Source organism: Chelonoidis abingdonii, chromosome 8 (assembly GCF_003597395.2).
Source record: "Chelonoidis abingdonii isolate Lonesome George chromosome 8, CheloAbing_2.0, whole genome shotgun sequence".
Taxonomy (NCBI): Eukaryota; Metazoa; Chordata; order Testudines; family Testudinidae; genus Chelonoidis; species Chelonoidis abingdonii.
Genome location: NC_133776.1, coordinates 65,637,514 through 65,662,391, shown reverse-complemented (window position 1 = coordinate 65,662,391; position 24,878 = coordinate 65,637,514). Strand labels below are relative to the sequence as shown.

The 24,878-nt window shown below is 45.9% G+C and overlaps 1 protein-coding gene across 1 annotated transcript in view; it reads right to left on the bottom strand.

Moving 5' to 3' along the window:
- GABRA3 (gamma-aminobutyric acid type A receptor subunit alpha3) overlaps positions 1–20,843 on the bottom strand; it is a 128,568-nt gene extending 107,725 nt beyond the window's left edge. The window contains exons 1-2 of the mRNA XM_032772196.2: positions 20,484–20,843; positions 4,315–4,446 (exon numbers count right to left, since the gene is read on the bottom strand). Of these exons, the coding sequence (XP_032628087.1) occupies positions 4,315–4,403 (89 nt within the window). The 5' untranslated portion in view covers positions 4,404–4,446; positions 20,484–20,843. The remainder of the gene's footprint in view (positions 1–4,314; positions 4,447–20,483) is intronic.
- Between the last annotated feature and the right edge of the window lie 4,035 nt (positions 20,844–24,878).

The following is a 24,878-nucleotide window of genomic DNA, read 5'->3' as shown; positions in this document are numbered from 1 at the left end:
GACTGGAACACTGTGGAGTTCACATCTCGCTTAGAAGACTATGTGAAAAGGCAGCGCAGCTGGGGAAATAAAAATTTCAAAGGAAAGAATCAGGAGCATCTCTGTGTGGAACCATATTTGAGGCATCTGCTTGGTCCAGCCTAGCTTTGGAGAGGGGCTTGTCTATCCTTAATATAAAGCAAAGGCTGCCCTTTGGCTAGGGAAAAACAATGGGACAAATTGATCCTTCTCCCACTCTGACCAAGTGGGACTGGAGGGTGCAGAAATAATGAATGAAAGGAAAACAGATGAACAAGATCAACATGTGGTCAACAGAATGTGAGATGATGACATGCATGTGTGGGACAGAGGTGGAGTGGGACCCGAGAATATGCAACGAAGGGGCAATGGAGAGATCTGAAGGGACTCATGCCGGTTCAGACAGCGCTATCAAGCCTGCAGCCAGAAGGGCTGCAAGGTCAGGCACGAATGCTGGCAGGATGTTTATGCCCTAGCAGTGAGTGGCGTGGAATACAAGCTGCTTCATATTGACTGACAGCTTGACTCCACATGGTTCACCCTTTATTGTGGTCCTAGTTGAGGCAAATCACAGGCTTCCCATCATCTGAAAAAAGGAACCTCCAGGTGCTATTCCTTGGGCTCTAACTTCCAGCTCAAACCCACACACACCAGTTCTGGGCCCCATTTCCTGTTCCACCCAGGCTGGCTGTATGGGGCTGAATCTTCCTCTGCTAGGTAGCATGACTCAGGTGTTTGGGATGGGGATGAAGATAACTCCCTGGACATTTGGTTTTACAGCCATGGAGCCCAAGTGTAGATTTCTCTGAATTGGTCTTGTTGGGCTGAAGAGGTCTGAAAAGAGGGGAGGGCAAGAAGTATAAGAGTGTGTCGTAGTGGCAGGTAGATCAGAGGGACAAGCAGCTGCGTAAGAAGAGGTGACAGACCATAGGATAATGCCAGGTCAGAGTGAAATGGAGGAAGATATGGGAAGATGTGGGACAAAAGAGCATGGGCTAATGCCACGTCAGTGTGAATTGGAGGGGAATTGGGATCGGTAATGAGGCCTAAGACAAGGCGAGAGAGAGGACCAGAATGCAGAAAGGCTGCCTATAGAAAGCAAGATTAACAAGCAGGGCCCCTTGCAGGAACAGTGCAGGCTGGCTTCCAATGTGGCTCCACAACTATCTACTATCTAAGTAACTACTTTCAGCACAGTGTAGAAGGACTTCATGACAAATGAATGCCCAGATTCCCAGGTTAAAGACAACAGAAGAACAAGCAGTTCACTTCCACTGCCTTAATCTAAATTGTAGTGGTTCTTGCTGCCACCCTTATCACCAGGGGCCTGTCGGTATTTCCTTTACAATGAAAACCCTTCCCTTTGTGCTGGGTTTATCTTGGGCGGGGAATGGGGATGGAATGAAAGTTTACATTGGCAGTTTACTGCTCTCTACACACCAGTGACAGCTGTGATGAAAGCACTGAGGTAGTGCAGCTGGAGGAATAGCAACTCAGCAAGTGTTCTGGCTATTGCTCCGAAGCCCATTTACTGTGTCAAAGAACAAAACGAAGCCTTTCTTCGCAGCTTAGAGAGAAGGGGGGTTATTGCCTCTCAGGAAGAGTCGAGCAGTTTTTAGAGGGAGATTTTCATATGCAGTACGGGAGAAGAAGCCATTTTAGCTCGCAGGTTTAACTGCAGCAAGAGTGTGCATGTGTGTGCACAAGGGCATGTATGCGCATGTAGGCATGCGAGCACTTCTCTCTATGTAGGTATGCGCTTGTAAGAATGGGGCATGGATGTATAAGTGTGCACGGGGGTGTGCTTGAGTATGTGCAAAACAAATATGTATCAGTGCATGTGTACACTTGCGAACGTGTGAGGAGACTGAGTATGCAGAAGTGAAGGCATGTGGCAGGTGTGCATGAGTGTGTGTGTGTGATAAGTGTGAATAAATGTGTTTGCATGCTTCTATGCAGACACAAAATTATTAAATCTAGTGGGACCATATTTCCCTATACTGAATACGGGACATCTGGTAAAATTACTCATATTAAAGCCAGTTCAATGGCAATCAATTAGAACTATGAAGTACGAATGTTCAAATTAACATCAGGTTGACTGAGTCCCCGTTAAAAAGAAACATTGTGTAGTTGGACTCTTTTTATTTACCTTCTTCTCTTCAAAGGCTTTAGGGTTCACACAGCGAGGGGTGACACACACACCCCTGCCTCCCTGCACACACACACGGAGAGAGGTGACACACACACCTCTCTCACACAGGGGGTGACCGACTGACCCAACCCTCTCTGCCCGGCACTCTCTGCCCTCCACGCCTGGGTGGGCCCCCAGGATGGACCTGCCTGTCTTGATACCCTGCGCTGCATCTTCCTGAGGCAACATGTGGATGGGGGGCATGTGGGATCACATGTCCCGTAGATTTCTGCCATGGTTCACACCAGAATGTGGCCAGCAGCAGCCTTTCTGCACTGTGCGGAAGGGAAGGGACAGGAGCTGCTTCCAGCTGCAGGGGAGGAAGGGATGACCTGGCCATTGTCTTTGTAAAGCTCATTCCCCCCCACCGCCCATTCTCCCTTCCCTCTCCTCCCTGCTGGAAGCAGCTTGTCCCTTCCTGCCTGCACAGTGTTGAAAGGAAGCTAACACCTCCAGGCTCCTGTTAGCCACCAACATAACCCAGCCGCCTCCTGTTCCCCGGCTACAGTACAGGCAGGAGACGGTTAAGCGCTAAGGATGCATTGTGCACCAGGGCCCAGAGAACCCGACTGCAGGGGCTTCAGTGAACCCAGCCAGAGAGATGGCTCAGCAGGGGAGGATGCCTGGGGACAGACCAGCCCCGCACTCCCTGGGGGCAGGACTCAGGACAGGGGAGAGGTGGGTGAAGAGGGTGCTAAGCCCCTACCCCAAGGGTGCTGTGGAGCCTGCAGGTTTGGGGCATGAACAGGCTAGAAATTGCTTCCCCTCACATACCACTCCAGAGCTTAGCTGAGGGGCGGAGAGGCTTTCCCGTGCCAGTGCTGCATGGGCTTCAGCTCATGCAGGGCTCGGCTCCTCCTGGGCACTGTCCCAGGCCAGAGGGTCTTGGGCTTTCCTGGGGCGCCTGGGTGGGGAGTGAGGAGAGACAGAAAATACAGGACAATTTGCCTGTTTTTAACAAAAGTTGGGATACCTGCTTAAATTCAGGACTGTCCCTTTAAAACGGGGCATCTGGTCACCCTAATTAAACCAAATATTGCTGCCAAAGATGGATATGGTATGTGTGTATATATATATATCCATCCAAAGGGATTTTTACTTGGGCATCTCCTTATTCCTCATCACTGCCCACATGGACTATGCTGTGCTGGGCCTTCCTCTGTTTAAAGGAAATCATCTCTCCTGACTTTCTGAATATCAACCACAAGGGGTCACTTGGGAGGCACAGTGGAGTATTATGCTGCAATTGGACTACATAATGATCTGATTACAGGTGGCTAGCTATGGACAAATGGACTCTCGTTTTCTCTGCTCAGAACAATGTTATGAATGCAAGAAAGCAAGCTAGGTCAGGCAGTAGCATCCCAGATCATGGGCTCCTGGGCAAGTCCAAGAACCACTAACCAAGGCCAAGAACTCCATCCAAGATCAATGCATTTTTTTCATTGTCATTTACACTTGTAACAGTCAAACAGCTGAATCAATTCCATTTTTCAAATTTTGTGAAATAAATAAATAAATAAATAATCCTGGAAGCAATCTGCCAAGTTTTAGCCCAGAGCGAATTACTCATGGGCCAAGTTAGAAAATTGTTTTTTGTCATAAAAGTGCTGACATAACCTTAACTATAGCGGCTTGAACAATGCTAACGTAATCTCAGTCACTCTCAGCTACAAGAGAGTGAATATTCCTGGGGGCGTGGGGAAGGGAGTTGTTCTATGTTATGCTAGAATATTGCATGCAGACCAGGAAAACAGAGACTTGTGCAGCAGTGAAATACTGCATATGAGATGGAGAATGGTGCAATCAGCATTCTGGAAAATATTGCAGAAGACGAAATGGAGCAGGTGCTAGAGAGGGGGACACGTGAACCCTATAGCAAGGTTTTGGCAAGGGTGTGGGGAGGGAAGTGGACACTCTTCTGGGTTTATACTGGAATGCTTTAAATAAAATCCAGGGGTTGCCTTTTTCTAGGTTATATTGGAATACTCCACATGAAGAAAAGTGGGAGCTGGGGACCTTACACTCGAATATCCCAAGGAGAGCATGCGGAGTCCTCAGTCACCAGTGTTATTAAAACCCCCAGGTTCTTGTCATCTTACCCAGCTTCAGCAGGGAGAGCATATGCCATGAGCAGAATTCCAAGGCTAATGGTACAGAGAGGAACAGTTCCTGGGATGCTCAGCGCCATGTCCTCAAGACGCAGCAATGGAGAGTAGGAGAGTCTTTGAGACCTGCCAGAGTAGGGGGCGGGAGAGTGGAGCAGGGAACAAAGAAAAAGAAAAGAGATTTTACTCCCTAGCATGAAAGCTTGTCACCGATTTCCCCAGAAGCTCACAGGTTTAGCCATAGTCCCTTCACAGCCAGCCAGGGCTGGGCTTGGGGGTACAGTATAAATGTGGTTACAGGTCCCTTGAGTTCTGAGATGACCCCAAATCAGTTCACGTCTGTGATGGCCAGTGTCACCCTAGCTACCACCGACAGCACTAGCATTGCTGACAACTCCTGCCTCCCAGCTGCCTATAATTAAGCCAGCTCCTATGCGGAGCCACCAGGGAGAGCTTTGGCCACAAGAAGGTGCAGTTGAATAGCATGAGAGGCAGTGGGGTCTAGTAGCCTACGAAATCACCAGAGCAGGGGACAAAAATCTCAGCTCCCTTTGTGGCCTGGGCAAGTCACAGACGAGCATTTCCACACTTGGGTGGAAATTTGTTACCCAAAATTTGTCACTCAAGTCCAGACGTGCTGAATCCTTCAGTGACTACTGAGGTCAGCACCTCCAACAATCAAGCCACTTAGATGCTAATGCCTCAGTATCAAGTTAGGTGACTAATTTAAACCCAAGCTTGAAAATTTGGGCCTTAACCTCTGAGTGCCTCAGTTTCTTCATCCCTGGAATACAGAGAAAGATGCTGACCTCGTTCACAGGGCAGCTGTGACTATTAGGGCAGTTGGTGATTGCCAATACTCAGAGATAAATCTTAAACTCACCTGAATGCAGGCAAAATCCCCTCACTCCTGGGGGTTCACATGTCCCTGAATCCCTAAGCTTACTTGGACAACTGTCCCTTGCAAAACTCTAACCACCAGCAGCTAGGCAAGTACCCCAGCACAAGCAGCTTGGCTTCACTTCTGTAACAGGGAGACTAGAGGGGACAGGACCCAACTGAACCTTGCCCCACAAACATACATTTGACATCCAACAGCAGTAGCAGTCTTTATTATTCATACTGCAACAATATCCTTCATGTTATAGGCACGGTACAAAGATATAGCAATACACAGTCCCTGCCCTGAACAGCTCACAAGCTAAGAAAACAATCAAGTAATTGAGGATGCAGGAGAGGGTACAGCAGATGATTAACCTTCCCCGCCCATCAACATCAGCACTTCTTAAATGGCCTTTGCCCTAAACATCAGCAGCTGATTGATGTCTTGTAGGAATCATGGTAGAAGTGTGTCTTGAAGAGGTGACATTGGAAGGAGAAATGATCAGCATCCTTATGGATGGGAGCAGGGAGCACTATCTGTGACTAAGATGCAGCGTGAAAGGAAGCAAGATGGCAGCTTTGGGAGAAGCAGTAAACGGGGTGATGGCTGGTATCATTGGCAGGGGGGAACGGCTATGAGTGGATAAGCAGAGTGGACAGAGTAGTGGAAAGCCAGTTTAGTTTGGGGCCTATGGCAAAGAAGTGTGGATGCCGGCCCCTAGTCTGATAAAGCAGCCACCTGCTTATGGCAGTAGTGCATTAAGCTGCCTGCAGGCTCACAGCAGAGAGCCAAGTCTGCATGGGTCTGGCTCAGTGGATGTGGGGAGAGCTGAACTGAGGTGGGGGCTCCCTAGGAAGGACAGGAGGACAGCATTAGTATGACAAACCAGGGGGAGATCCCTGAGCTGCATGCATGCTCCCCCAGCCCACTGCTGATCCCATCTGCTTCTGAACAATACACTAAGTGGTACCAACTAAGCTCTGAAACAGAATGGGGAGGATGCTATGTACAGCAGTGGATCCAGGTAGGGTATGGTCCCCTTCTCCCTGCTGGGGAATTCTTTGGGAACACCCTATACTCAGTGCAAGATGCTGCATTCCAAGTCACTAACCATGAGCTCTACAGAAACACGAGGCCCTCAGTCAAAGTTATCTCTGACCGGGGTATTTTAACAGAGAGGGGTGACTCCATCAGACTAAAGGGAAATCTCTGCCCCCCCAACACTCCATTTAGTGGCAGAGATTTTGCACCCAGCTCCAAGAGCTTCCTCCACTAAGCACGTCGCTAACAGAGGCCTACATGAAACAACAGGTTAACGCCCTTTTGGAGGCCAGAACTCACGCCCGACCTGGCTTATGAGTGGAATGAGAGCAGTGGTCTCAGTTTAGTAGCTAATGGACATTTTTTCCTCTCTTACCACCAATATTTCTGACATTTGTATGGTGGTTCCTGCCTGTTTAATTAGAAATCTAGGTGTCTTATCAAAAGAGGAACTATGCAATCAGAGCCTCATTTCCAGGTAATTTGGTACTATCATAGTGAACTGACAGGTCAGGCCTACATGGACGCTCTCACATGCTGGCTGCAAGTTGTTGGAGCACATTCCTTTCTTTTCCAGATATGACCAGTGGAGTTCACATAAGAGCATACATAAGAATGGCCATATTGGGTCAGAGCAAAGGTCCAACTAGCCCAGTATCCTGTCTTCCAACAGTGGCCAACACCAGGTGCCCCAGAAGGAATGAACAGAATGGGCAATCACCAAGTGAGTCATCCCGTCGCCTATTCCTAGCTTCTAGCAAACAGAGGCTAGGGACACTTCAAAGCATGTTTTTGCACCCCTGCCCATCCTGGCTAATAGCCACTGATGGACCTATCCTCCATGAACTGAGCTAGTTCTTTTTTGAACCCTCTTATAATTTTGGCCTGCACAACATCCTGTGGCAAAGAGTTCCACGGGTTACTGTGCATTGTGTGAAGAAATACTTCCTTTTGTTTGTTTTAAACATGCTACCCATTAATTTCATTTGGTGACCCCTAGTTCTTGTGTTATGAGAAGAAGAAAATAACACTTCCTTATTTACTTTTTCCACAGCAGTCACGATTTTATAGACCTCTGTCATATCCCCACTTAATTATCTATTTTCTAAGCTGAAAACTCCCAATCTTATTAACTTTTCCTCATATGGAAGCCGTTTCATACCCCTCATCATTTTTGTTCCCCTTTTCTGTACCTTTTCCAATTCCAATATATCTTTTTTGAGATGGGGCGACCACATCTGCATGCAGTACTCAAGATGTGGGCATACCATGGGTTTAGATAGAGGCAGTATGATATTTTCTGTCTTATTATCTATCCCTTTCCTAATGATTCCCAACATTCTGTTTGTTTTTTTGACAGCCTCTGCACATTGAGTGGATGTTTTCAGAGAACTATTCACAGTGACTCCAAGATCTCTCTTTTGAGTGGTAACAGCTAATTTAGACCCATCATTTGATATGGATAGTTGGGACTATGTTTTCCAATGTGCATTACTTTGCATTTATCAACATTGAATTTCATCTGCCATTTTGTTGCCCAGTTACCCAGTTTTGTGAGATCCCTTTTAACTCTTCTCAGTCAGCTTTGGACATAACTTCTCTCTGGTACCACAGACAAGGCTCTGCACGAGCAACAATTGCTACAGTCTGCAGCTAGTGGTGCTGGCTGATGCAAATAGTTCTCAAAAGATCTCAGCAGCTCCTAAGAGTCTTCAGAAGCACCAAAGTGACTTAAAGATTCTTCCCCTTCCATTCAAATCCCTTCCCACCTTCCTCCCCCACCCTCACCCTTGTCACCTCAAGCTTGGGCATTCCCCATTATTGGGGTCATGGCCTGCATTTGTCCACATCTGCAAGGCAGCGCATGCCAGAAGTCCCGTGAAAGGCTTGTCCCCCAGTGCTCCATTACTTTAAACCACAGCCTAAGCACATCCAGACAGCAGAAGCTTTCAGCATTTTCCATTCATGTCTGAAGACCCATTTTTTCCAAATGGCCACCTCCAGGTGGCTATGCCTAGTTTCACACTGGTAATGACACTGCCAGATCGAGTGTGGGCATCAAGGCCTAAGGTGGTTTCAATGGCCACTTGGCTGCCCTGCCTCTCTAGTATGTTCAGATTTTACATTAATGCTCAGCTGTATTTTCATTGTAATGTTCCTGCATAGTTAACTGTCTTTCCCCTTTTAGGTCTCTCAGTATGCTGAGGCACCTTGGAGTGGCTGTACCAAAAAAGAAGCTGCATACATACACTTTGTTAAGATGCCTCCACATCACACCACCTCACATTGGATAATTTCAGCTCAAAGGAGGCTCAATACTTCAACATCAGGTAGAGCTGGTCTTTGAGAACCCAAAAAGCGTGCTGCTGCTGGCAGCCCAGTTTGGAAGACCAAGAAATGGTTCAGCTTTCAGGTTGTGAAGGCTCAGTTTAATGCCAGTCTGCTGGGGTTTACAGCAACCAGGTAAACATGCTGGCTTCTGTCAGATCAACCGGGACATGAGGCTAGGCCCCATGCACAGACATGCCTGGTTTCAGGGATGCAGTATTGCCTTAGCTAGCTCCAAACTGAGATGACAGTTATCCATATTAATGTGGAATTGAGTGTGAGCATGAGGTACAAGAGTCAAATACCAGTTCTGTGGAGAGTAGAACTGGATCTGGTCATGAATTTTTCAGGTAGACCCTGCTGGGGCTCACTGAAGATTCTCTAGTGTGCTTTAACGTAGTACTGATTAAAACAGTAATGCACACCAACAGAGCCTACTGGACCAATCAATGTTCAGCATGTTAGTGTGCTTTAGAAATCACACCCCTGTAGAGCACATTACCCCATGGTATAGACAAGCCCTGAGATGCACTGAGAGCTGTATGAAGACCAATGACTGCAGCAGCTAGGAGCACATCTCATCAGGAATGAGGTACATTAGCTGAATTGTGTGGAGACACAGCTCTGTAATAGCAAGGGCAATGTAGATCATGACTGAGGTGCATCAGCAGAGCAGTTTATGGACCCAGAACTGAAAGAGCCAGGGGTGTTATAGGTCAGAAGTGATGTAGAAGGGCAAAGTTCCTTGAAGGCTCAGTACAGGAACTAAGAGATATACTCACAGAAAATTAATCCAAAATTTTACAGCCGTGATCCCAAATGCTTCAGTAATGTTTTTGCAGTTTGTAGCATTTTGGACCTACCCTGGAGAATTTTTTCTAAAGGTGAGCAAAGAGGAAAGTACTTCCTTTCCAGATCAGCTTTGCAAAGAGCTGGTGAGACGGCAGAGTGGAGGGATGCAGGGAGCCTGATGCAGAGGAGGAAGCCTCGCACTAAGGGTCTGTCTATGCTTTGAACTGGGGATGTTATTCTGACTGAGCTAGTGTGTTAAAAATAGAGTAACTGGTGGGGCAAGCAGCAGGAGTTATTAATCACCCAGAGCACCTGGCGAGCATCTTAAATGGGTATGTACTGGAGCATTAGCCTCTCCTGCCACTTGCACCACGGCAGACACACTATTTGTAGTAAGCTAGCTGGATTAGAGCTAGCATAGGTATGTCTCCTGCAGCTGGGAATCACAACTCCAGCTCAAAGCATCCGTGGACACATACAGAATGGGAAATGACTGCCTAGGATGGAGAACTGCAGAAAGGGATATGGGGGTTATAGTGGCTCACAAACTAAATAGGAGTCAATAGTGTCACACTTTTGCAAAAAAAGGCAAATATCATTCTGAGATGTATTAGCTGATGGTGTAAATACGACACACAAAGTAATTCTTTCACTCTACTCCACGCTGATCAGGCCTCAACTGGAATATCGTGTCCAGTTCTGGGTGCCACATTTCAGGAAAGATGTGGATAAATTGGAGAAAGCCCAGAGAAGAGCAACAAACATGATTAAAGTTGTAGAAAATATGACTTATGAGGGAAGATTGAAAAAATTGGGTCTGTTTAGTCTGAAGAAGGAAAGACTGAGGGAGGACATGATAATAGTTTTCAAGTACATAAAAGGTTGTTACAGGAAGGAGGGAGAAAAATTGTTCTCGTTAACCTCTGAAGATAGGACAAGAAGCAATGGCCTTAAATTGTAGCAAGGGAGGTTTAGGTTGGACATTAGGGAAAACTTCCCTAACTGCCAGAGTGGTCAAGCACTGGAACAAATTGCCTAGGGAGGTTGTGGAATCTCCATCACTGGAGATTTTTAAAGAGCAGGTTAGAGAAACATCTGCCAGTGATGGTCTAGACAGTATTTGGTCCTGCCCTCAGAGCAGGGGGCTGGATTCGATGACCTCTCAAGGTCCCTTCCAGTCCTAAAATCTATGGGAGAATACTTAGTCCTGCCATGAGTGCCAGGGACTGGACTAGATGACCTCTTGAGGTCCGTTCCTGTTCTATGATTTTATGTACCTTAACACTGGAAAAAGTTGTGTGAAGGGGCAGAAGGAGGATGATGCCAGATATGTGGAGGAACCAGGGATGTAGCAAACAAAATCTATGGTAATGCAGGTCGGTTCAAGACCATAGTCAGTGAAAGCCAGAGCTGAACTGGATACTAGGATGGTATTAACATTGACCATAGTTACATACCAGGAAACTGACTATGGCTCCATCCGCTCCCATGCGTGCATCCTGTAAAGGGCCCTCGTTCAGCAGGGTATCTAGACATATGATTAACTTTACAAACACAAACAGTCCCATTGGCTTGGGACTGATCACATCCTTAAAGTTAGGTACATACTTAAGGACCCTTCTAACACAGGGCCATGGTGCTGAAAATAATTTGGGCCCATCCACACTAGGGGAAAACTGTCTTTACTACCAATTCAGGTGGATGCTTTGCCAGCAATAGCTCAATTTCCTAGTGCAGACAGTGCCACTGAGATTACAGGAGATAGCTTGGCACACCACTCAACCTCTCCTTCCTTTCATTTGTGCTTGATTTTTATTGGGAAAGGTGAGGCATGAGCTACAATTAGAGCAGTTTGTGGTCCTCAGTCTAGAAGGGCTTTTTCTTGAAGGGAATGGAGAGCAAAACAGGGCCAGATCCTGAGACTCTATCCATTTGACACTTCTGCATACATTTTCTCTGATGCATTGCTTCAACTGTTCTAAACTAAAGCAGGGGTCATGGGATGGATTGTGCCTGGTGGGCACTGGCTGGCATTGGAGCTGCATTACCCCCAGGGTAATGATGGGCCAGATCACCCACGTTCTTATATCAACACCCATAAGCATCTAATCACCTCCTGTGAGTAAAAATAATGTACAACTCAGCATTCTTTCTCCTTTTCTTGCTGGTGCAAGGCAGGCTTAGGGGCTCTTTTAAAGCTCCCCATTGTTCCCAAGCCAGATCCATGGGCCATTTGGGATGGTTTGAGTGCACAGGAGCACACCCACTGCTCCCCCATGCAAAGGGACACTGGCTGGACCCCTCTGAGCACAGGGACTTTGACTGCACCTGTCCATTTCACCAGGAACATCTAGCTCTGTGCGAGGCACCCTCTACAAATCCAGCAGTGATTGTCTGAATAGCCTGTTTAATTAAAAGGATGACAGGGCTGTGGGGAGGTGATTGGCTAAAACACCTCTGTTTTTAACTGACTATGACAGGGATGCCAAGGTGCTAGCACCGAGGAGCCTCTTTCTGAATGGCTCTGTCTCTCAGGCTGTTTTCATGCAGTGTCTGTAAGGAGAAGGTGGTTTATAGTAGATTTTGATCCAGCCTGGAATAAGAAATCCATTCCTGTACAGCAGAGAGCCCTCTAGTAAGCATGAGCAGCCTGAGTGCTGCTGGAGTTCATCCCCACAACACTGTAATGCTAGTAATTCTTGCAGTCTGAATTAACCCTGAAAGGCACTGTCCACACGGAAGGTGCTTAAAAAAATTGTCTGTTTACCTCAAGCCTTTCATAGAGGAAGGGTCCAGAGAACCTGACAAACTGATCTGCTTATTTTTATTATTACGTGCAAGGATCACTTTCCCCACCATGGTAAGAGAAAGAATGTAAGAGCTTCCCATTCCTCTCACCAATAGAGGAATCTTTGAACTCCCAAGCACCTGTGAGATGCACACAGAACAACCCCAATGACACAAAACACACACACAGAGAAAACCTGTGGGACTCCCACACGTACCTAGGAGCCATATATATATTATATATTTATATATTTATCATCAGTCCTTGCAAAGAATCTGCCACTCAAACTAAGTGTTAGAGACACATGGAAGCTCCCAAGTGTGGTTTCCACACTACAATACCAATACAAAATACTCACAAAGGAGGAGGCATGTGAGGGGAAAAAGAAAAAGACAGGGCAATATGGAAACAAGGATGCTCATTGGATTGAGAGTCGAGACCCACACTGGGTCTGTTTACCCACATTCCCCAATGTGCTGGTGACTGTGATAATTATGAGCAGGGTCCAAACCACTACTGGATTTAACTTAGAAAAACCAAAAGCTGCTCAACAACCATTTCCCATAAACCAAAACTAATCTCGGTTCCCCTCTCCCCCAGTAATTTCCCTGGAAGTGAGTCCAGGTAGAGACTAGTTCACAACCACCATAGCTACAGGAGGCGCACAGACTCAGCCACAAGTGTAACAACCTAACACTAGTTTGACCACACAGCAATTAGAAGCAGACACAGATTCACAACCACTGCAACAGCAGAAAGACTGACTCACAATCACAGCAACTGCCAACTCAGACTAACAATCACAACAGCACACACAGTTTTGGAAATCTGATGCTGCAGACTATACACATGACTGACAATGCTATTATTGTAGTAGGAAGAGAGCCTGAGACATAAGCCCTTGTATTAGAGGCCTGAGCTAAAGTAGTAGTCAAAACTTTGCTGATATAAAACAAAGTTAAGTTGTGAGCAAGAGGCAGGACCTGCTCACAGAATTTGGCAAGAACAGGGCTGATATTGCAGAAACACACATTCCTAAGTAGTGCTAGGCACAAGAATATATATGTGAACATATTCCAGAAGGGTGGTTTCAGAACACCTTGATACCAACACATTCCCTAAAAATAACAGAAACATGCTGACCTATCCTAAAGATAAGGTCAGGATGACAGTGTAATGAATAGAGATATACAAGGTGATGGGTGGTAACTGGCTACGTCAGGGGGTGTCAACTAACTACATCAGAGGGCCAGTAGATAACTTGTTTGTCCTGATGTATAAAATGGAGCCTCAAAGTGAGTGTCTCTGTCTAGCCTAGGGAGGAAAAGAAAGTCCCACCATTCACTGAGCTGGTCCATTGTTACTGGCATACAAGTATTAGTGGTTCGGTAGAGTCTCTGGGATACTAGTACCATGCTTTGCCAACAATAAACCTGTCCGGGTGCCTTTGTACCTTAACAGATCTTGCGGTCATTGTGTGGTTCGCTCGAGGTCTACTATGCCAGCTGTCTGAGCAAAACTGGGACAGCTGGGACACACACAGTCAAACATCTGACCACATTGGTGACCCCCCAACTACTGATCTGGGAAGTAAGCAAACTGTCCTCTGTAATAATAGCATCCCAGAAACCAAAACCACCAGAAAATACCACACCACAAAACCACCACAAGATATCAGTATACAGTGAAGAAACCCCCAAGCAGAAAGAAAGAAAAAGAAAGATGAAGTGCTTTACAAATACAAAACTGGCCAAATACACCTCAATCTACCATATATGAACAATTAATTTGGCAATTGGATAGAAACCGCTGTCAGATAAATTAAACTTGGCTACTTCGTAAAAGCAACTGCATTATTGCTGTAGCGTTGCATTATTGCTGTACATCATTTACAATGTGCATAACATCGCTAAACTGTTTAACCAACACACAGGTAAAAATCAACAAACGAAGGGCAGCCAACAACACGAAGGCAAGAAAAAAACAAATTGGTAAAAAAACTAAGTTACAGAATAACTGCTAATTGGGTAAACAAAGTCCCTGGTAGTATCAGTCACAGTTTGGGATCAGTAAGGAAGGCAGATGTTACACAAAACAATCTCGTTCAGTGTCTGGGTACCAATACTAAACCCTAACACAACAATATTTAATAAATTGGTTACTGCCCATTCAGTAGGTTATCGGGAAAACAGCATCCATAGAAAACAACTGAATCTATGTCAAGTACTGGTGTATCGCTGAGCAATGCAACCAATCAAACAAAAAAGCTGGCTGCTCCTGTTTCCTACACAGTAAAGCCCACCAGAGGGTAACAAGCAGCAGTAAGGGTAACCTATAACATGGATGGACAGTACTTTGTAGTAACTAATTACAAAACATTTATATATAAAGGCCTCATTTGTAATGTCACTGCTCCAAATGTCTGTTTTACTTCTCATAGACACAGCCCTGTGGAACACACTGTCATAATGCCTATCCCAGTATTGAAAACACTTAGCCTACTACTAATGATAACACAGGTGGTAACTGTAATTGCCCTAATAAGAGTGTATTGCCACCTGCAGTACCACAAGGGCCGAACAACAAACCCAAATTTTTTAAAAAAATTCTTAAATATAAGGTGTTGTCGTATGTGCATACACATACTATACATATATACCCATATACACCACAAATATATGCACCATATCCATATTGCTCATGTATAGTAATTATTTAAATGTTCCACCAAGGCTCAATCATAAAACTACTTTCCTCAAAGTCCCTGGCCTAACATTCCCAGGTCCACCATAAGGAACTAAAAACAATTGAAAAATAAAACCTGTCCATCGCTCGTACAAAAAAATGTGCAAACCATGGAACAAATGGGGCATAAATGTATAAATGGTAAATAGGTACCCACATAACAGTGTTTAGCCCAATGAGTCATCTTCAGTTCATGCATTATGGTTTTCTGAAACCATGGGTAAACATCCTCCTCATGAAAAGACAAAAAGCGGTGGAATGTAGTAGGAAGAGATCCTGAGATATAAGCCTGTGTATCACAGGCCTAGTATGAGGCCTGAGCTAAAGTAGAAGTCAAAACTTTGCTGATATAAAGCAAAGTTAAGTTGTGAGCAAGAGGCAAGCCTTGCTCACAGCATTTGGCAAGAACAGGGCTGATACTGCAGAAACACACATTCCTACATAGTGCTAGAAGGATGGTACCAGAACACCTTGATATCAACGCATTCCCTAAAGATAACAGGAACATGTTGACCCATCCTAAAGATAAGGTCAGGATGACAGTGTAAGGAATAGAGATGTACAAGATGATGGGTGGTAATCAGCTACCTCAGAGGGTGTCAACTAACAATGTCAGAGGGGCATTACGTAACTTGTTTGCATTAATTTATAAAATGGGCCCTCAAATGGAGTGTCTCTCTCTCTAGCCTAAGAAGGAACAGAAAGTCCCTTCATTCATTAAGATGGTCCATTGTTATGTGCATACATGTATTAGTGGTCCGGTAGAGTCTGTGGGATATTAATACCGTGCTTCATCAACAATAAACCTGGCTGGGTGCCTTCGTACATTAACGGATCTTCTGGTCATTCGGTGGTTCGCTCAAGATCTACTGTACCAACTGTCTGCGCAAAGCTGGGACAGCACACAGGGAGAACATACACACAGTCAAACATCTGACTACAATTACATATACATAAATGTACCTATGAAACTAACTAGAACTTTTGGCATGCCATGGATCACTAACTGAAACCATGACAACCTTTTGTTGTGATCCTTGCACCTCCCTTCTCCTTCCTCATTCCTGTTATCTTCACTGACATTATTGATAAATAGGTGCTTATTCTTTACCCAAAGAGCTACATCTTCTATTTGCAAAATGCTATACATGCACGGCACTAAATAGATAAATAAAAATATCTGGACCTGTAACCCACACGCCTCCTGGCTGTGGTGTTCTGTCCCCTCTAGTGGCACCAAGGCCACTTAGAGATTAATGAGTCTGCTGCAACCTTCGCTAAGAGCCATGTGGCTTTTAGCTCATGCATTTAGCTCTGGAGTTCCCGGGTTTGATCCTGTCAACGACTGTACTATGTCGGTGTTAGACACAGATAGTGGTACAGTGTAAGGCATACATAGACAGTCTATGTACACATGCAGTGTAAACAGCCATGCCAGCCACAGATACATACATACTGAGATACTATACACCACTGGTGGGCAACCTGTGGCCCATCACGGTAATCCACTAGTGGGCTGCCAGACAGTTTGTTTACATTTGCATGGCTCCCCACAGCTCCCAGTGGCTGTGGTTCACTGTTTCTGGCCAGTGGGAGCTGTGGGTGCTGGCTGCTGCTTCCCACAGCTCCCATTGGCCAGGAATGGTGAACCACGGCCACTGGGAGCTGTGGGCAGTCATGCAAATGTAAACAAACTGTCTGGCAACCCACCAGCAGATTACCCTGACAGGCCGCAAGTTGCCCACCACTGCGATATGCATATACACTGAATACCCAGACTTGGTACATCTGAAATGTACGTATGTGCAAAATGAATATACATTTAGCTCAGAGACATGGGAGCAGGAGAAAGTGATGGCAGTAGTAGGGACTGGAGGAGTATTTGAAAGGCAGGATTATTTACTATGCTATCTGTCTGGGTGTGTAATTATGCCAGGATTTGGTCTGTACATTGTGCTACTTTTTGTAAACATTTGGCAGGAATACACCCACAGATAAAGGGCTGGGCTTTTTTCTTCAGAGCTGAGCTGGAGCAAAACTGAGGAGGAGGAGGACTTGAAAGGAAAGAATGAAAGAGAGAGAGAAAAAATGAGAGAACACTGAAATAGGAAGAGAGGAAAGGAAAGCGGGAATGCAAAGAAGCACAATGAAAGTAAGTCTACAAAATGGAGAAGGACGGGAAAAGAAGGAGGGAGTAAAAGAGAAATGTATAGAAAGAAAGGGAATGAGAAAGAATTAAGGTCGAAGGAGGGAAGTTTCATGACATATTTGTCAGAAAAGACACAGGACCAAAGAAAAACAGAGCTCCCTAGATGCTGAGCTATCTGCACAGTGGTGCACAGAATGTACCTGTGCATATACACATGCTGCACTTTTTACTATACAGGAAAAAGCAAGAGGAAATTCCAGGAGAGGTGGTGGAATCTGCAATCAGACCTATGTGCCAGAAGGTACCATGTACAGCCCAAGCAGCAGCAACTTCTCAGATCTCCATTTGTTAAGACACCACTGTGCTCACTTGTCTCTCCCAATTTTGTGTATCAGGAGGGAGGTGGAAAGCAGAAACTGGGTACAGTCTGGACAGGCAATCAGGCACTGGGCACGCTCTGAAGGACAGGTAGATAGAAAGTCTACAGGAACAGCAGCATCATTTTCAAAACTATTGGAGATCCTTTAGGTTGAAGGCTCCTCCTTTAGGGCAAAGACGCGGTTAAAAAGCTACACTGAAAGGCCAGGACTGCATCCATAGCACCAGCATCTTTATCCATCTGTAAAACCACCTCACCCTAATTCCATTGTCTGGAGTGGGCACATGCTTGTCTCTTGCCTAACTTCTCTGCTGACAATCTAGGACACTGTTAGTTCTGTCTCTCTCACCCTCTTCCTTGAAAAAGATGAGGTGGCTGGGTGATGGATTAAAACAATTGTCCTCTATGTTACCAGATCAAGACAGCCTTGGTGAATTGTGCCCAGAAACCATTGCTCACTGGAAGGCCTCAGCCCATTTTCTCTGTCTGAAGACACCACCGTGCGAGCAGATAGCTGGCAGACTCAGCAGGGAGGCCAAGGATCTAACTTGGTCATGGGATTAACTGCTCATTCACCCCCAGGGGTGGTTTCTCCCAGCGAGGTGTACAGAGGAAGTGTGGGGGAAGCTTGCACTGCTGCTGCTTAGACTGTGACTGCTCTATGGGTAACAGATTTCAGTGAGTAGGCTTGTCAATCCAATGCTTAACAACACTATTCCTTTTAACAGGTCCACGTCTCAGAGCCCAGCACGTCAGGGTGCCCAGGTCCAGAATGCCATATCCTCTTCCAACCCCCCAGCTTCAGAGTCCATCAGGCCTGGCTGGTGGTTGCGTTGTTTTCATTCTCTCCTCTTTCCTTCATGCACCATCTCACTCTAGAAACATGGCTACAAGATTATCCCAGTCCAGAAAGTTTGTATAGCCTGTTCTTGACCTCATGTCCTACCAATGGCTGCAGTACCTCAAGCCCTGAGGAGCCTTCTTTTTTCTCTACCAGGCATGAGATGGTGTATATAGTAGAGCCCTGCAGTGGGTCTGGGATCCCGCAGAACCTGCTGCCATAATAGCGGAAGCCAGTAACATGTATTTTTTTGCAGGTGGGATTGGGTGGGCAAAAAATAGACTGTGGTAATTTGCAGGAAAACACTAAATCTCTCGTCAGTTTGCCACATAAAAATTGTGTCTAATTCTGTTTCTGTATATACGATCGTGACTAACCAATTTTGTTCTGGTTTTTTAGTAGTATGGGAGAATTGGTGTCTCTTGCGAGATCTAAGGTTTTTGCAGATAAGATCAGGATAAAAATCAACAAGAAACAATGCAAGAGTGGATATTGCGTGGTGGGACAGGAACAAGATTTAAAAAATAGTCCCACTCAGGGCTCTAGTACACAGGACTGCATAATAGTTAATTCCCAGGAACTCTACATCTTTTTTATGAATTCCACCAAGCATAAGTGTCCCAGAATGTCCTGTAGCACCTGCACCATCCAGATCAACTAGAAGCACTATAGTGTAGATGCCTCAGCCTTCGAGGGTTAATCACCTTTGCAACACAACACTTGCAGTAGCTAGGACACACTGAGCCCTTACTACTCGGTGTTGTGTTTTGCTCTCTCCCCAGTCCCTTTGCTTGGGCATCTGCACAGATGATGTGCCCCGACCACTTAATCAATATACCCTTCCAAGCATCTCCATTGAGGCTGCAGCAATCAGCTTCCTCCTCTTGAAGCAACAAGCTAAGTGGCTGCTCCCAGAGAGCAATCAAAGAAGCTGTCATTTAAGCACACTGACTTTTCATGTAGCTCCCTCAATAGCCCCCTCTTTAAAAAAAAGTGGGGGGGGAACTCCTTCACCAGAGAATCCCTCCAGAGCAAGCAGGGTGGAACCAAACCTAAACTGCAGCTCTTGCTCATGCTGAGTAGATTCCAGCTTGCTTCAATGCCACCAGCATGATTTAACCAGCTCTTTAATACTGCAGACCTGATGCAACTGCCATCAATACAGGGGAAGTCACTGGAGAAGGCGGTGTAGAAAGGGTCTGTTCTAGTCCACAGCTAATTCTCCTCTCAACCCACACTCCCCTTTGCTGATCTCCAGACCAAGCTGACTCCATTAGCCTATCATCTCTCATTCCCCTCTCCCTCCCTCTATAACACAGCAGATACCCATAGTGTGCTCAGCATTTCAGATAAACGCCACAAAAGGATGTGGGTCTATCAAACAGTTCTTTAGCCTCGCAGGTGTTTGTGTCCACCCATCCAATGAACAAACTGTCTTTCCCAGATCAGCAGCGTACTGAAGAAAAGAATAAAACATCTGTTTGTTTATCCTCTTCTATTGTTGTCCACAGAACAAGCAGCAGTTTGGATTTAAAAAAACCCTCTAAGCAACAAGGAACAAATGAGGTTTGCACAGGTCAAGAGAAAGAGCTGGGCTTTGTACTTCCCATCAGAAATACTCCCTAGATTCTCAATATATTTTTACATTCTACTCTCATCACCCATTTACAGACAGACTCATTTGTTTCCCTAGACAAAATTGTTATTTACAACTTTGCTGTACCCTGCTTCCAAGCAGCAGTAGCAAGGGGGAATGCAGTAAAAGAGTCTATGTTTCTTTCGATTTCCCTTCTGCTTTGGGCAGTGGAAGAGAAAGGGTTAAACAAGCACTAGCCATTAGTCATTTCCTTTAGGTCCCTCTCAGGCGTGTTGATGGCTATGGAGAGCAAGAGAGATGTATGTGCGCGCACCGGTATATGTGCATATATAGCTAGATAGTCATTGGCAATAAAGAGGTTGACCTGCCTCCAAGTTAATAAAAAGGAGAATGGTTATAAATAATGAATAGCAATTAATAATAATTGCTCCCATCTCCAGCGACCAACATTTAATCCAGATTAAAAAAAGAAAAAGCCAGAGATGCACAAAGCTTGCCATCACGCCTGAAGATCGTAAAGAGGGAAAAAAATAACCCCAAATCCATCGAATTAGAACCGCTTGTTACAAATAAATTCACTGGGACAAAGAAAAAAATAGACAAGCATTTGTATTCCTTACCACGCCACACGACCCCTTCCCCAGCGCTGCAGGGAGAAGAAAAATGAATGAGCTGGAGCGAGTTATGGGATTGTTGACGTTGGGTTTCCTGCTTTCTTTCTTTCCTTCTGTCTTTCGCTCTCCCTTTTTTGTAGGCTTGGGTTTTCAATTCGCGGTTGTCTGAGCTTGAATGCTCTGCTGTTCCAGCAGTATCTGAATACAGTGGTTGAGCTGAAAGCATTTAAACCTCTGTTGCTTCAATTGAGGCTAAAGTATGGTATTCTTGTATCTGTTACAGGGGAAAGAAGCCCAGAGAGACACACAGACAGGGGAATTATTGTAGGAACAGCTGCCTGAGAGTCTCTTTTAGCCGTTCTGAGACTGGAGATGAAAGGAGAAAGTCTCCTCCCCACCTGCCTCATTCCCTCCCCTCCCCAGTCTCTGGAGGAGGGTTTAACAGCCCTGTCCTTGCAGATTCTTTCTTCCCGGAGAGCAATGAAACAGAAAATACACAGCAATGGCACATCAGCCACACACAGGAAAGAGCACAGCGTGGCAGGGAAACCCACTCTCCCCCCTGCCTTGAAACCCTTCAGGTGGAAAAGCCAGTGTCACAAGGCATGGCTCAGTGCCTTTTAATCGTGGGGCACCGGCCTGGCCTGAAGGTGGGTAGGAGGGTCTGTCTGAGGGGAGGGAAGCAGCAGAAGGAGATGGCAAAGGACCTGGTGCTGATACTTCCTAGTCAAAACAGCTACCTGTTGAGCTGGTAACTCTCAAATGCTATAACCAATATGTAACAGATGGTGCTAAGCCAGGCACTCACTTGCACCCAGGACAAAGCTCTCCATCCCCTCCCATCTTTTAAGCACATTCATTGGGCAGGGGTGCATTCAATACGCTGAATCCACTCAGGCACAATGGGTGTGAAGTTTTTGCCTTGAACTTGAACGCTGCTTGGGTTCCTATTCCTGTCAGAAAAGAATCCCGGCAGAAAACAAATGCAGAGAGAAAATTCAGGGTTAAAAATGGAGCAGAGTGTGGGCAGAGTGAAAACAAATAGAGAGACACAAGCAGGGGTGAAGTGACACTAGATAGATCAAATACGATCTTGCACTGGCTGAACTTTGGGGGATGGTTCTGTCCTTAATTCATAGCACAAGCTCTTAGCTAACTAGAAAGAAGAAGGTTACTTATCGGTAACTGGAATTATCCGAGTATATTGTCTCTGAAGATCTACACTCTTGAGACACACACACCTCCTTACAAGCAGCAGCAGGGACTTCAAGTTGCACACACACACACACACACACACACATACACAAACGCACTGAGCATTTGATATGAGATTATAAACCCAAACACTTCTGCAGATTCACCACTCCTGGGACAGCGACTAGGAGTAAAAGCCCCTGTATGAGGGCTGGAAAGTTCCTAATTGGAGAAAGAGGGATGCCTTCACATACAAATCTTCAGACTTAGCGCTTAGGTCAAGCAGCTAAAGGGGAATGGAGTGCTACTTTGTAGTTTTCAGAGACGGAGACAATTCTCAATCATTCCACAGAAACTGCTTTAGCATCTAGTAAAATGTTCCTTCATGGGATCTTTCACTGGCATACCCACTTGGTCATAAACAGGATTGAGTAGAGAGTCTATTCCACTCTAGACAATATTTTGGAGGTTTACTGTTCACTTGAACGTCTCCATAAACACCACCCCAAAAATCTGGAGGCCAAAGAAAGGTTTTGTCCTATCCAACTAATGGACTCAGACTTTTTTGACATCTGCTTTATGTGCTCTGAATTTCTCCTGGTTAGACACATGGTTCTGGAAAAGAGACCAGTGGACTATTTGAGATGGCATCCAGAGAGGATGTCAGGGAGAAATTTAGGGTGCAGATTCAGCACCACCTTATCCTTACAGAACATTATGAAAAGGGTTGGCTACAGGCACTTTATCTCGCTCACCTCCAGGCTGATATAATGGCTGCTAGGAATGTAGCCTGGGTGACAGGTCACAATGGAAGCACTGGCCCATGAGCTCCAAGAGAGGTGCTTGAATCTTGCCAGTACTGAATTCAAGCTTCAAGGCGGCACAGGCCACCTAGATTAAGGAATCTTGTCATGGTCAGTTGAAAACAACAAATGATCCCTGGAGTGAAGGGTAATAAGCTGCTAAACCTGCCATATAGAACTTGAGTAGCCAAAGGAAGTGCTGTTTTTAAACAAGGAATTGAGGGAATCGGTCAGAGTGCTGGTGCTGGATTTACCTGTGCTGGACCAACTCACAGTCAGAGAGAGATCTGCATGTTCCTCTCACTCGCACCAGCTTTGCACAAATGTTACTACATTGAGTTCCACAAAGTTACTCCTGAGTTACAGCATGGAGAGCAGAATCGGGGCTTTAAGGCCAAGTTTCTGCTACTTGTCTATATGGTAAAGGGTTGCCATTTAGTATGTGTCTAGTAAGAGAATTCCTAGATTCCAAAGGAACTTGGAGTTGTGCCTCAACTGAGCATTCAAGAGCTACAGCTGCCAAGGTGTGAAGACCTGTTATGCTGTTAGAAGGAGTGAATCTGAGCCTGGATATAGAACCTGCTGCTTCTAAGTCCTGCTTCTAAGAGTGTCAGAGGAAATGAAAAGAAGCACAGTGGTTCTGCTGACATCAGGGAGCAGAGGTATTGGAGACACAACATGAGAGTCCTGACTCCAGTTCACCAGGAGTGAGTCTGGATCCCTGGCATCTCTGCCTGCTTTCGAGTACTGGAGAGAGAATTTGGTGCTGTCTTCCAAGGCACACAGATCCACTACCCATAGACTGACAATGGTCTTTTCTAATGAAGTGACCAGGGGCCACTCTTGTTGGCTGCATTCAGACCATCGAGAAGAGATCTGCTTTTCCCAGGCAGAGAGCCAAGGTGAGGCCTGGTGAAGTGGGCATGAGTCCCAGAGGCCTCACAACATGGCGTACGGGGGTATCAGACACGTCCCTCGGGGTTGAGATAATGAACGGCTATGGTTTTGTCTGCCAAGATCTGTACTGACAAGCCCTGGGACAGGAGGAAGAAAAGTTTTTATTAACACTAGCCATAGCACTTGAAGCTCTGTTCTGGATTCTTTAGACTACTCTCAGTTATTGAGATGGGCTTCCCAATCCTTGTTTGAGACATCCATCCCCGGTCCCTGCAACTGGAAGTGGAACACCCCAAAGGACAGTTCCTGAGCAACCGTGCCTCCAGACTGTCCACTCCTCATCTGTAACTAACAGGCTGAACTGAAGAGGCCTTATCACTGGCTCATGGACACTCATAGACTAGAAGCCATGAGACCCAGAAACCTCAGAAAGGTGTGATTGTGCCGGAGGTTGCATCCTTCGGGAAGGAGTGGTCTTTCAAGTGCCTGCAGCAGCTCTTGTAGGCAATGGCAATCCCCACTATGGAACAAAGAGCTGCTCCCATGAAAGTTAGCTTTTGCCCTCAGACCAGGCTGGGGCCCATCTCCAGAGGAAAGAGGAAGGTATATGCAGGCAGGAAGAAATTCCTTGAATGTCATCCATGTAGGGGTAGAACTGAACCTCTTAGGAGAGGCAGTGTGATCAGGACACCTGGGTTCTATTCCTGGCTCTGTGGCTGACCAGCAGGTTGACCTTGTGTTAGTCACTTCCACTCTGTGCCCATTTCCCCTCTCACCACCTTTTGTCTGTCCTTTCTATGTAGACTGTTGGTCAAGGACTCTCTTTTCACCATGTGTTTGTACTGCACCAAGCATGACAGTGCCCCAGACTCAGTAAGGTTCTCTAGGCTCTAGCATAATACAAATAACCTCTTGGATGAGCTGCCAGGCATTTAAGTAAGCACCCAGGGGGCCATGGCAACCCAATGGGCAAATGTATGAGGTGCTTCCTATGAGCAGCTCTCATCGGGATACTGAAATAAGTAGACATCTCTTGGAACCCTTGCACAGAGGAGAGGGTGATGGTTAACAGCATCACCATATGAAGCAAGAACAACTGACTGAATTTGTTCAGCTTTCTGAAGCCAACAATGAAGCAAACTCCTCCTGTTCTCTCGGCAATTAGAAATTACAGAGAATAGGAGGTCCCATCCCCAAGGTGTCCTGTAAGAACGTTCATCCTTCTGAGAAGCATCTTTGTCTCTGGAACATCCATTTCTTGTTGGGCGGAGACAGATGGTGGGGAGACAACATAGCATGGTGCAGGACTGGTTATTAATTTTTTGTATTGCAAGAATGCCTAGAAACTCCAGTCTTGGACCACAGTCCCACTACACCAGGCACTGTACAAAACCACAGAAGAAATACCGCCCCTGCCCCAAAAAGCTTACCCTCTAAGCATTACGTGATTACCCTTATTTAACTCTTGCAGCTGGTCTGAGGTAGTTCTCCTCCATGGAACAATGGA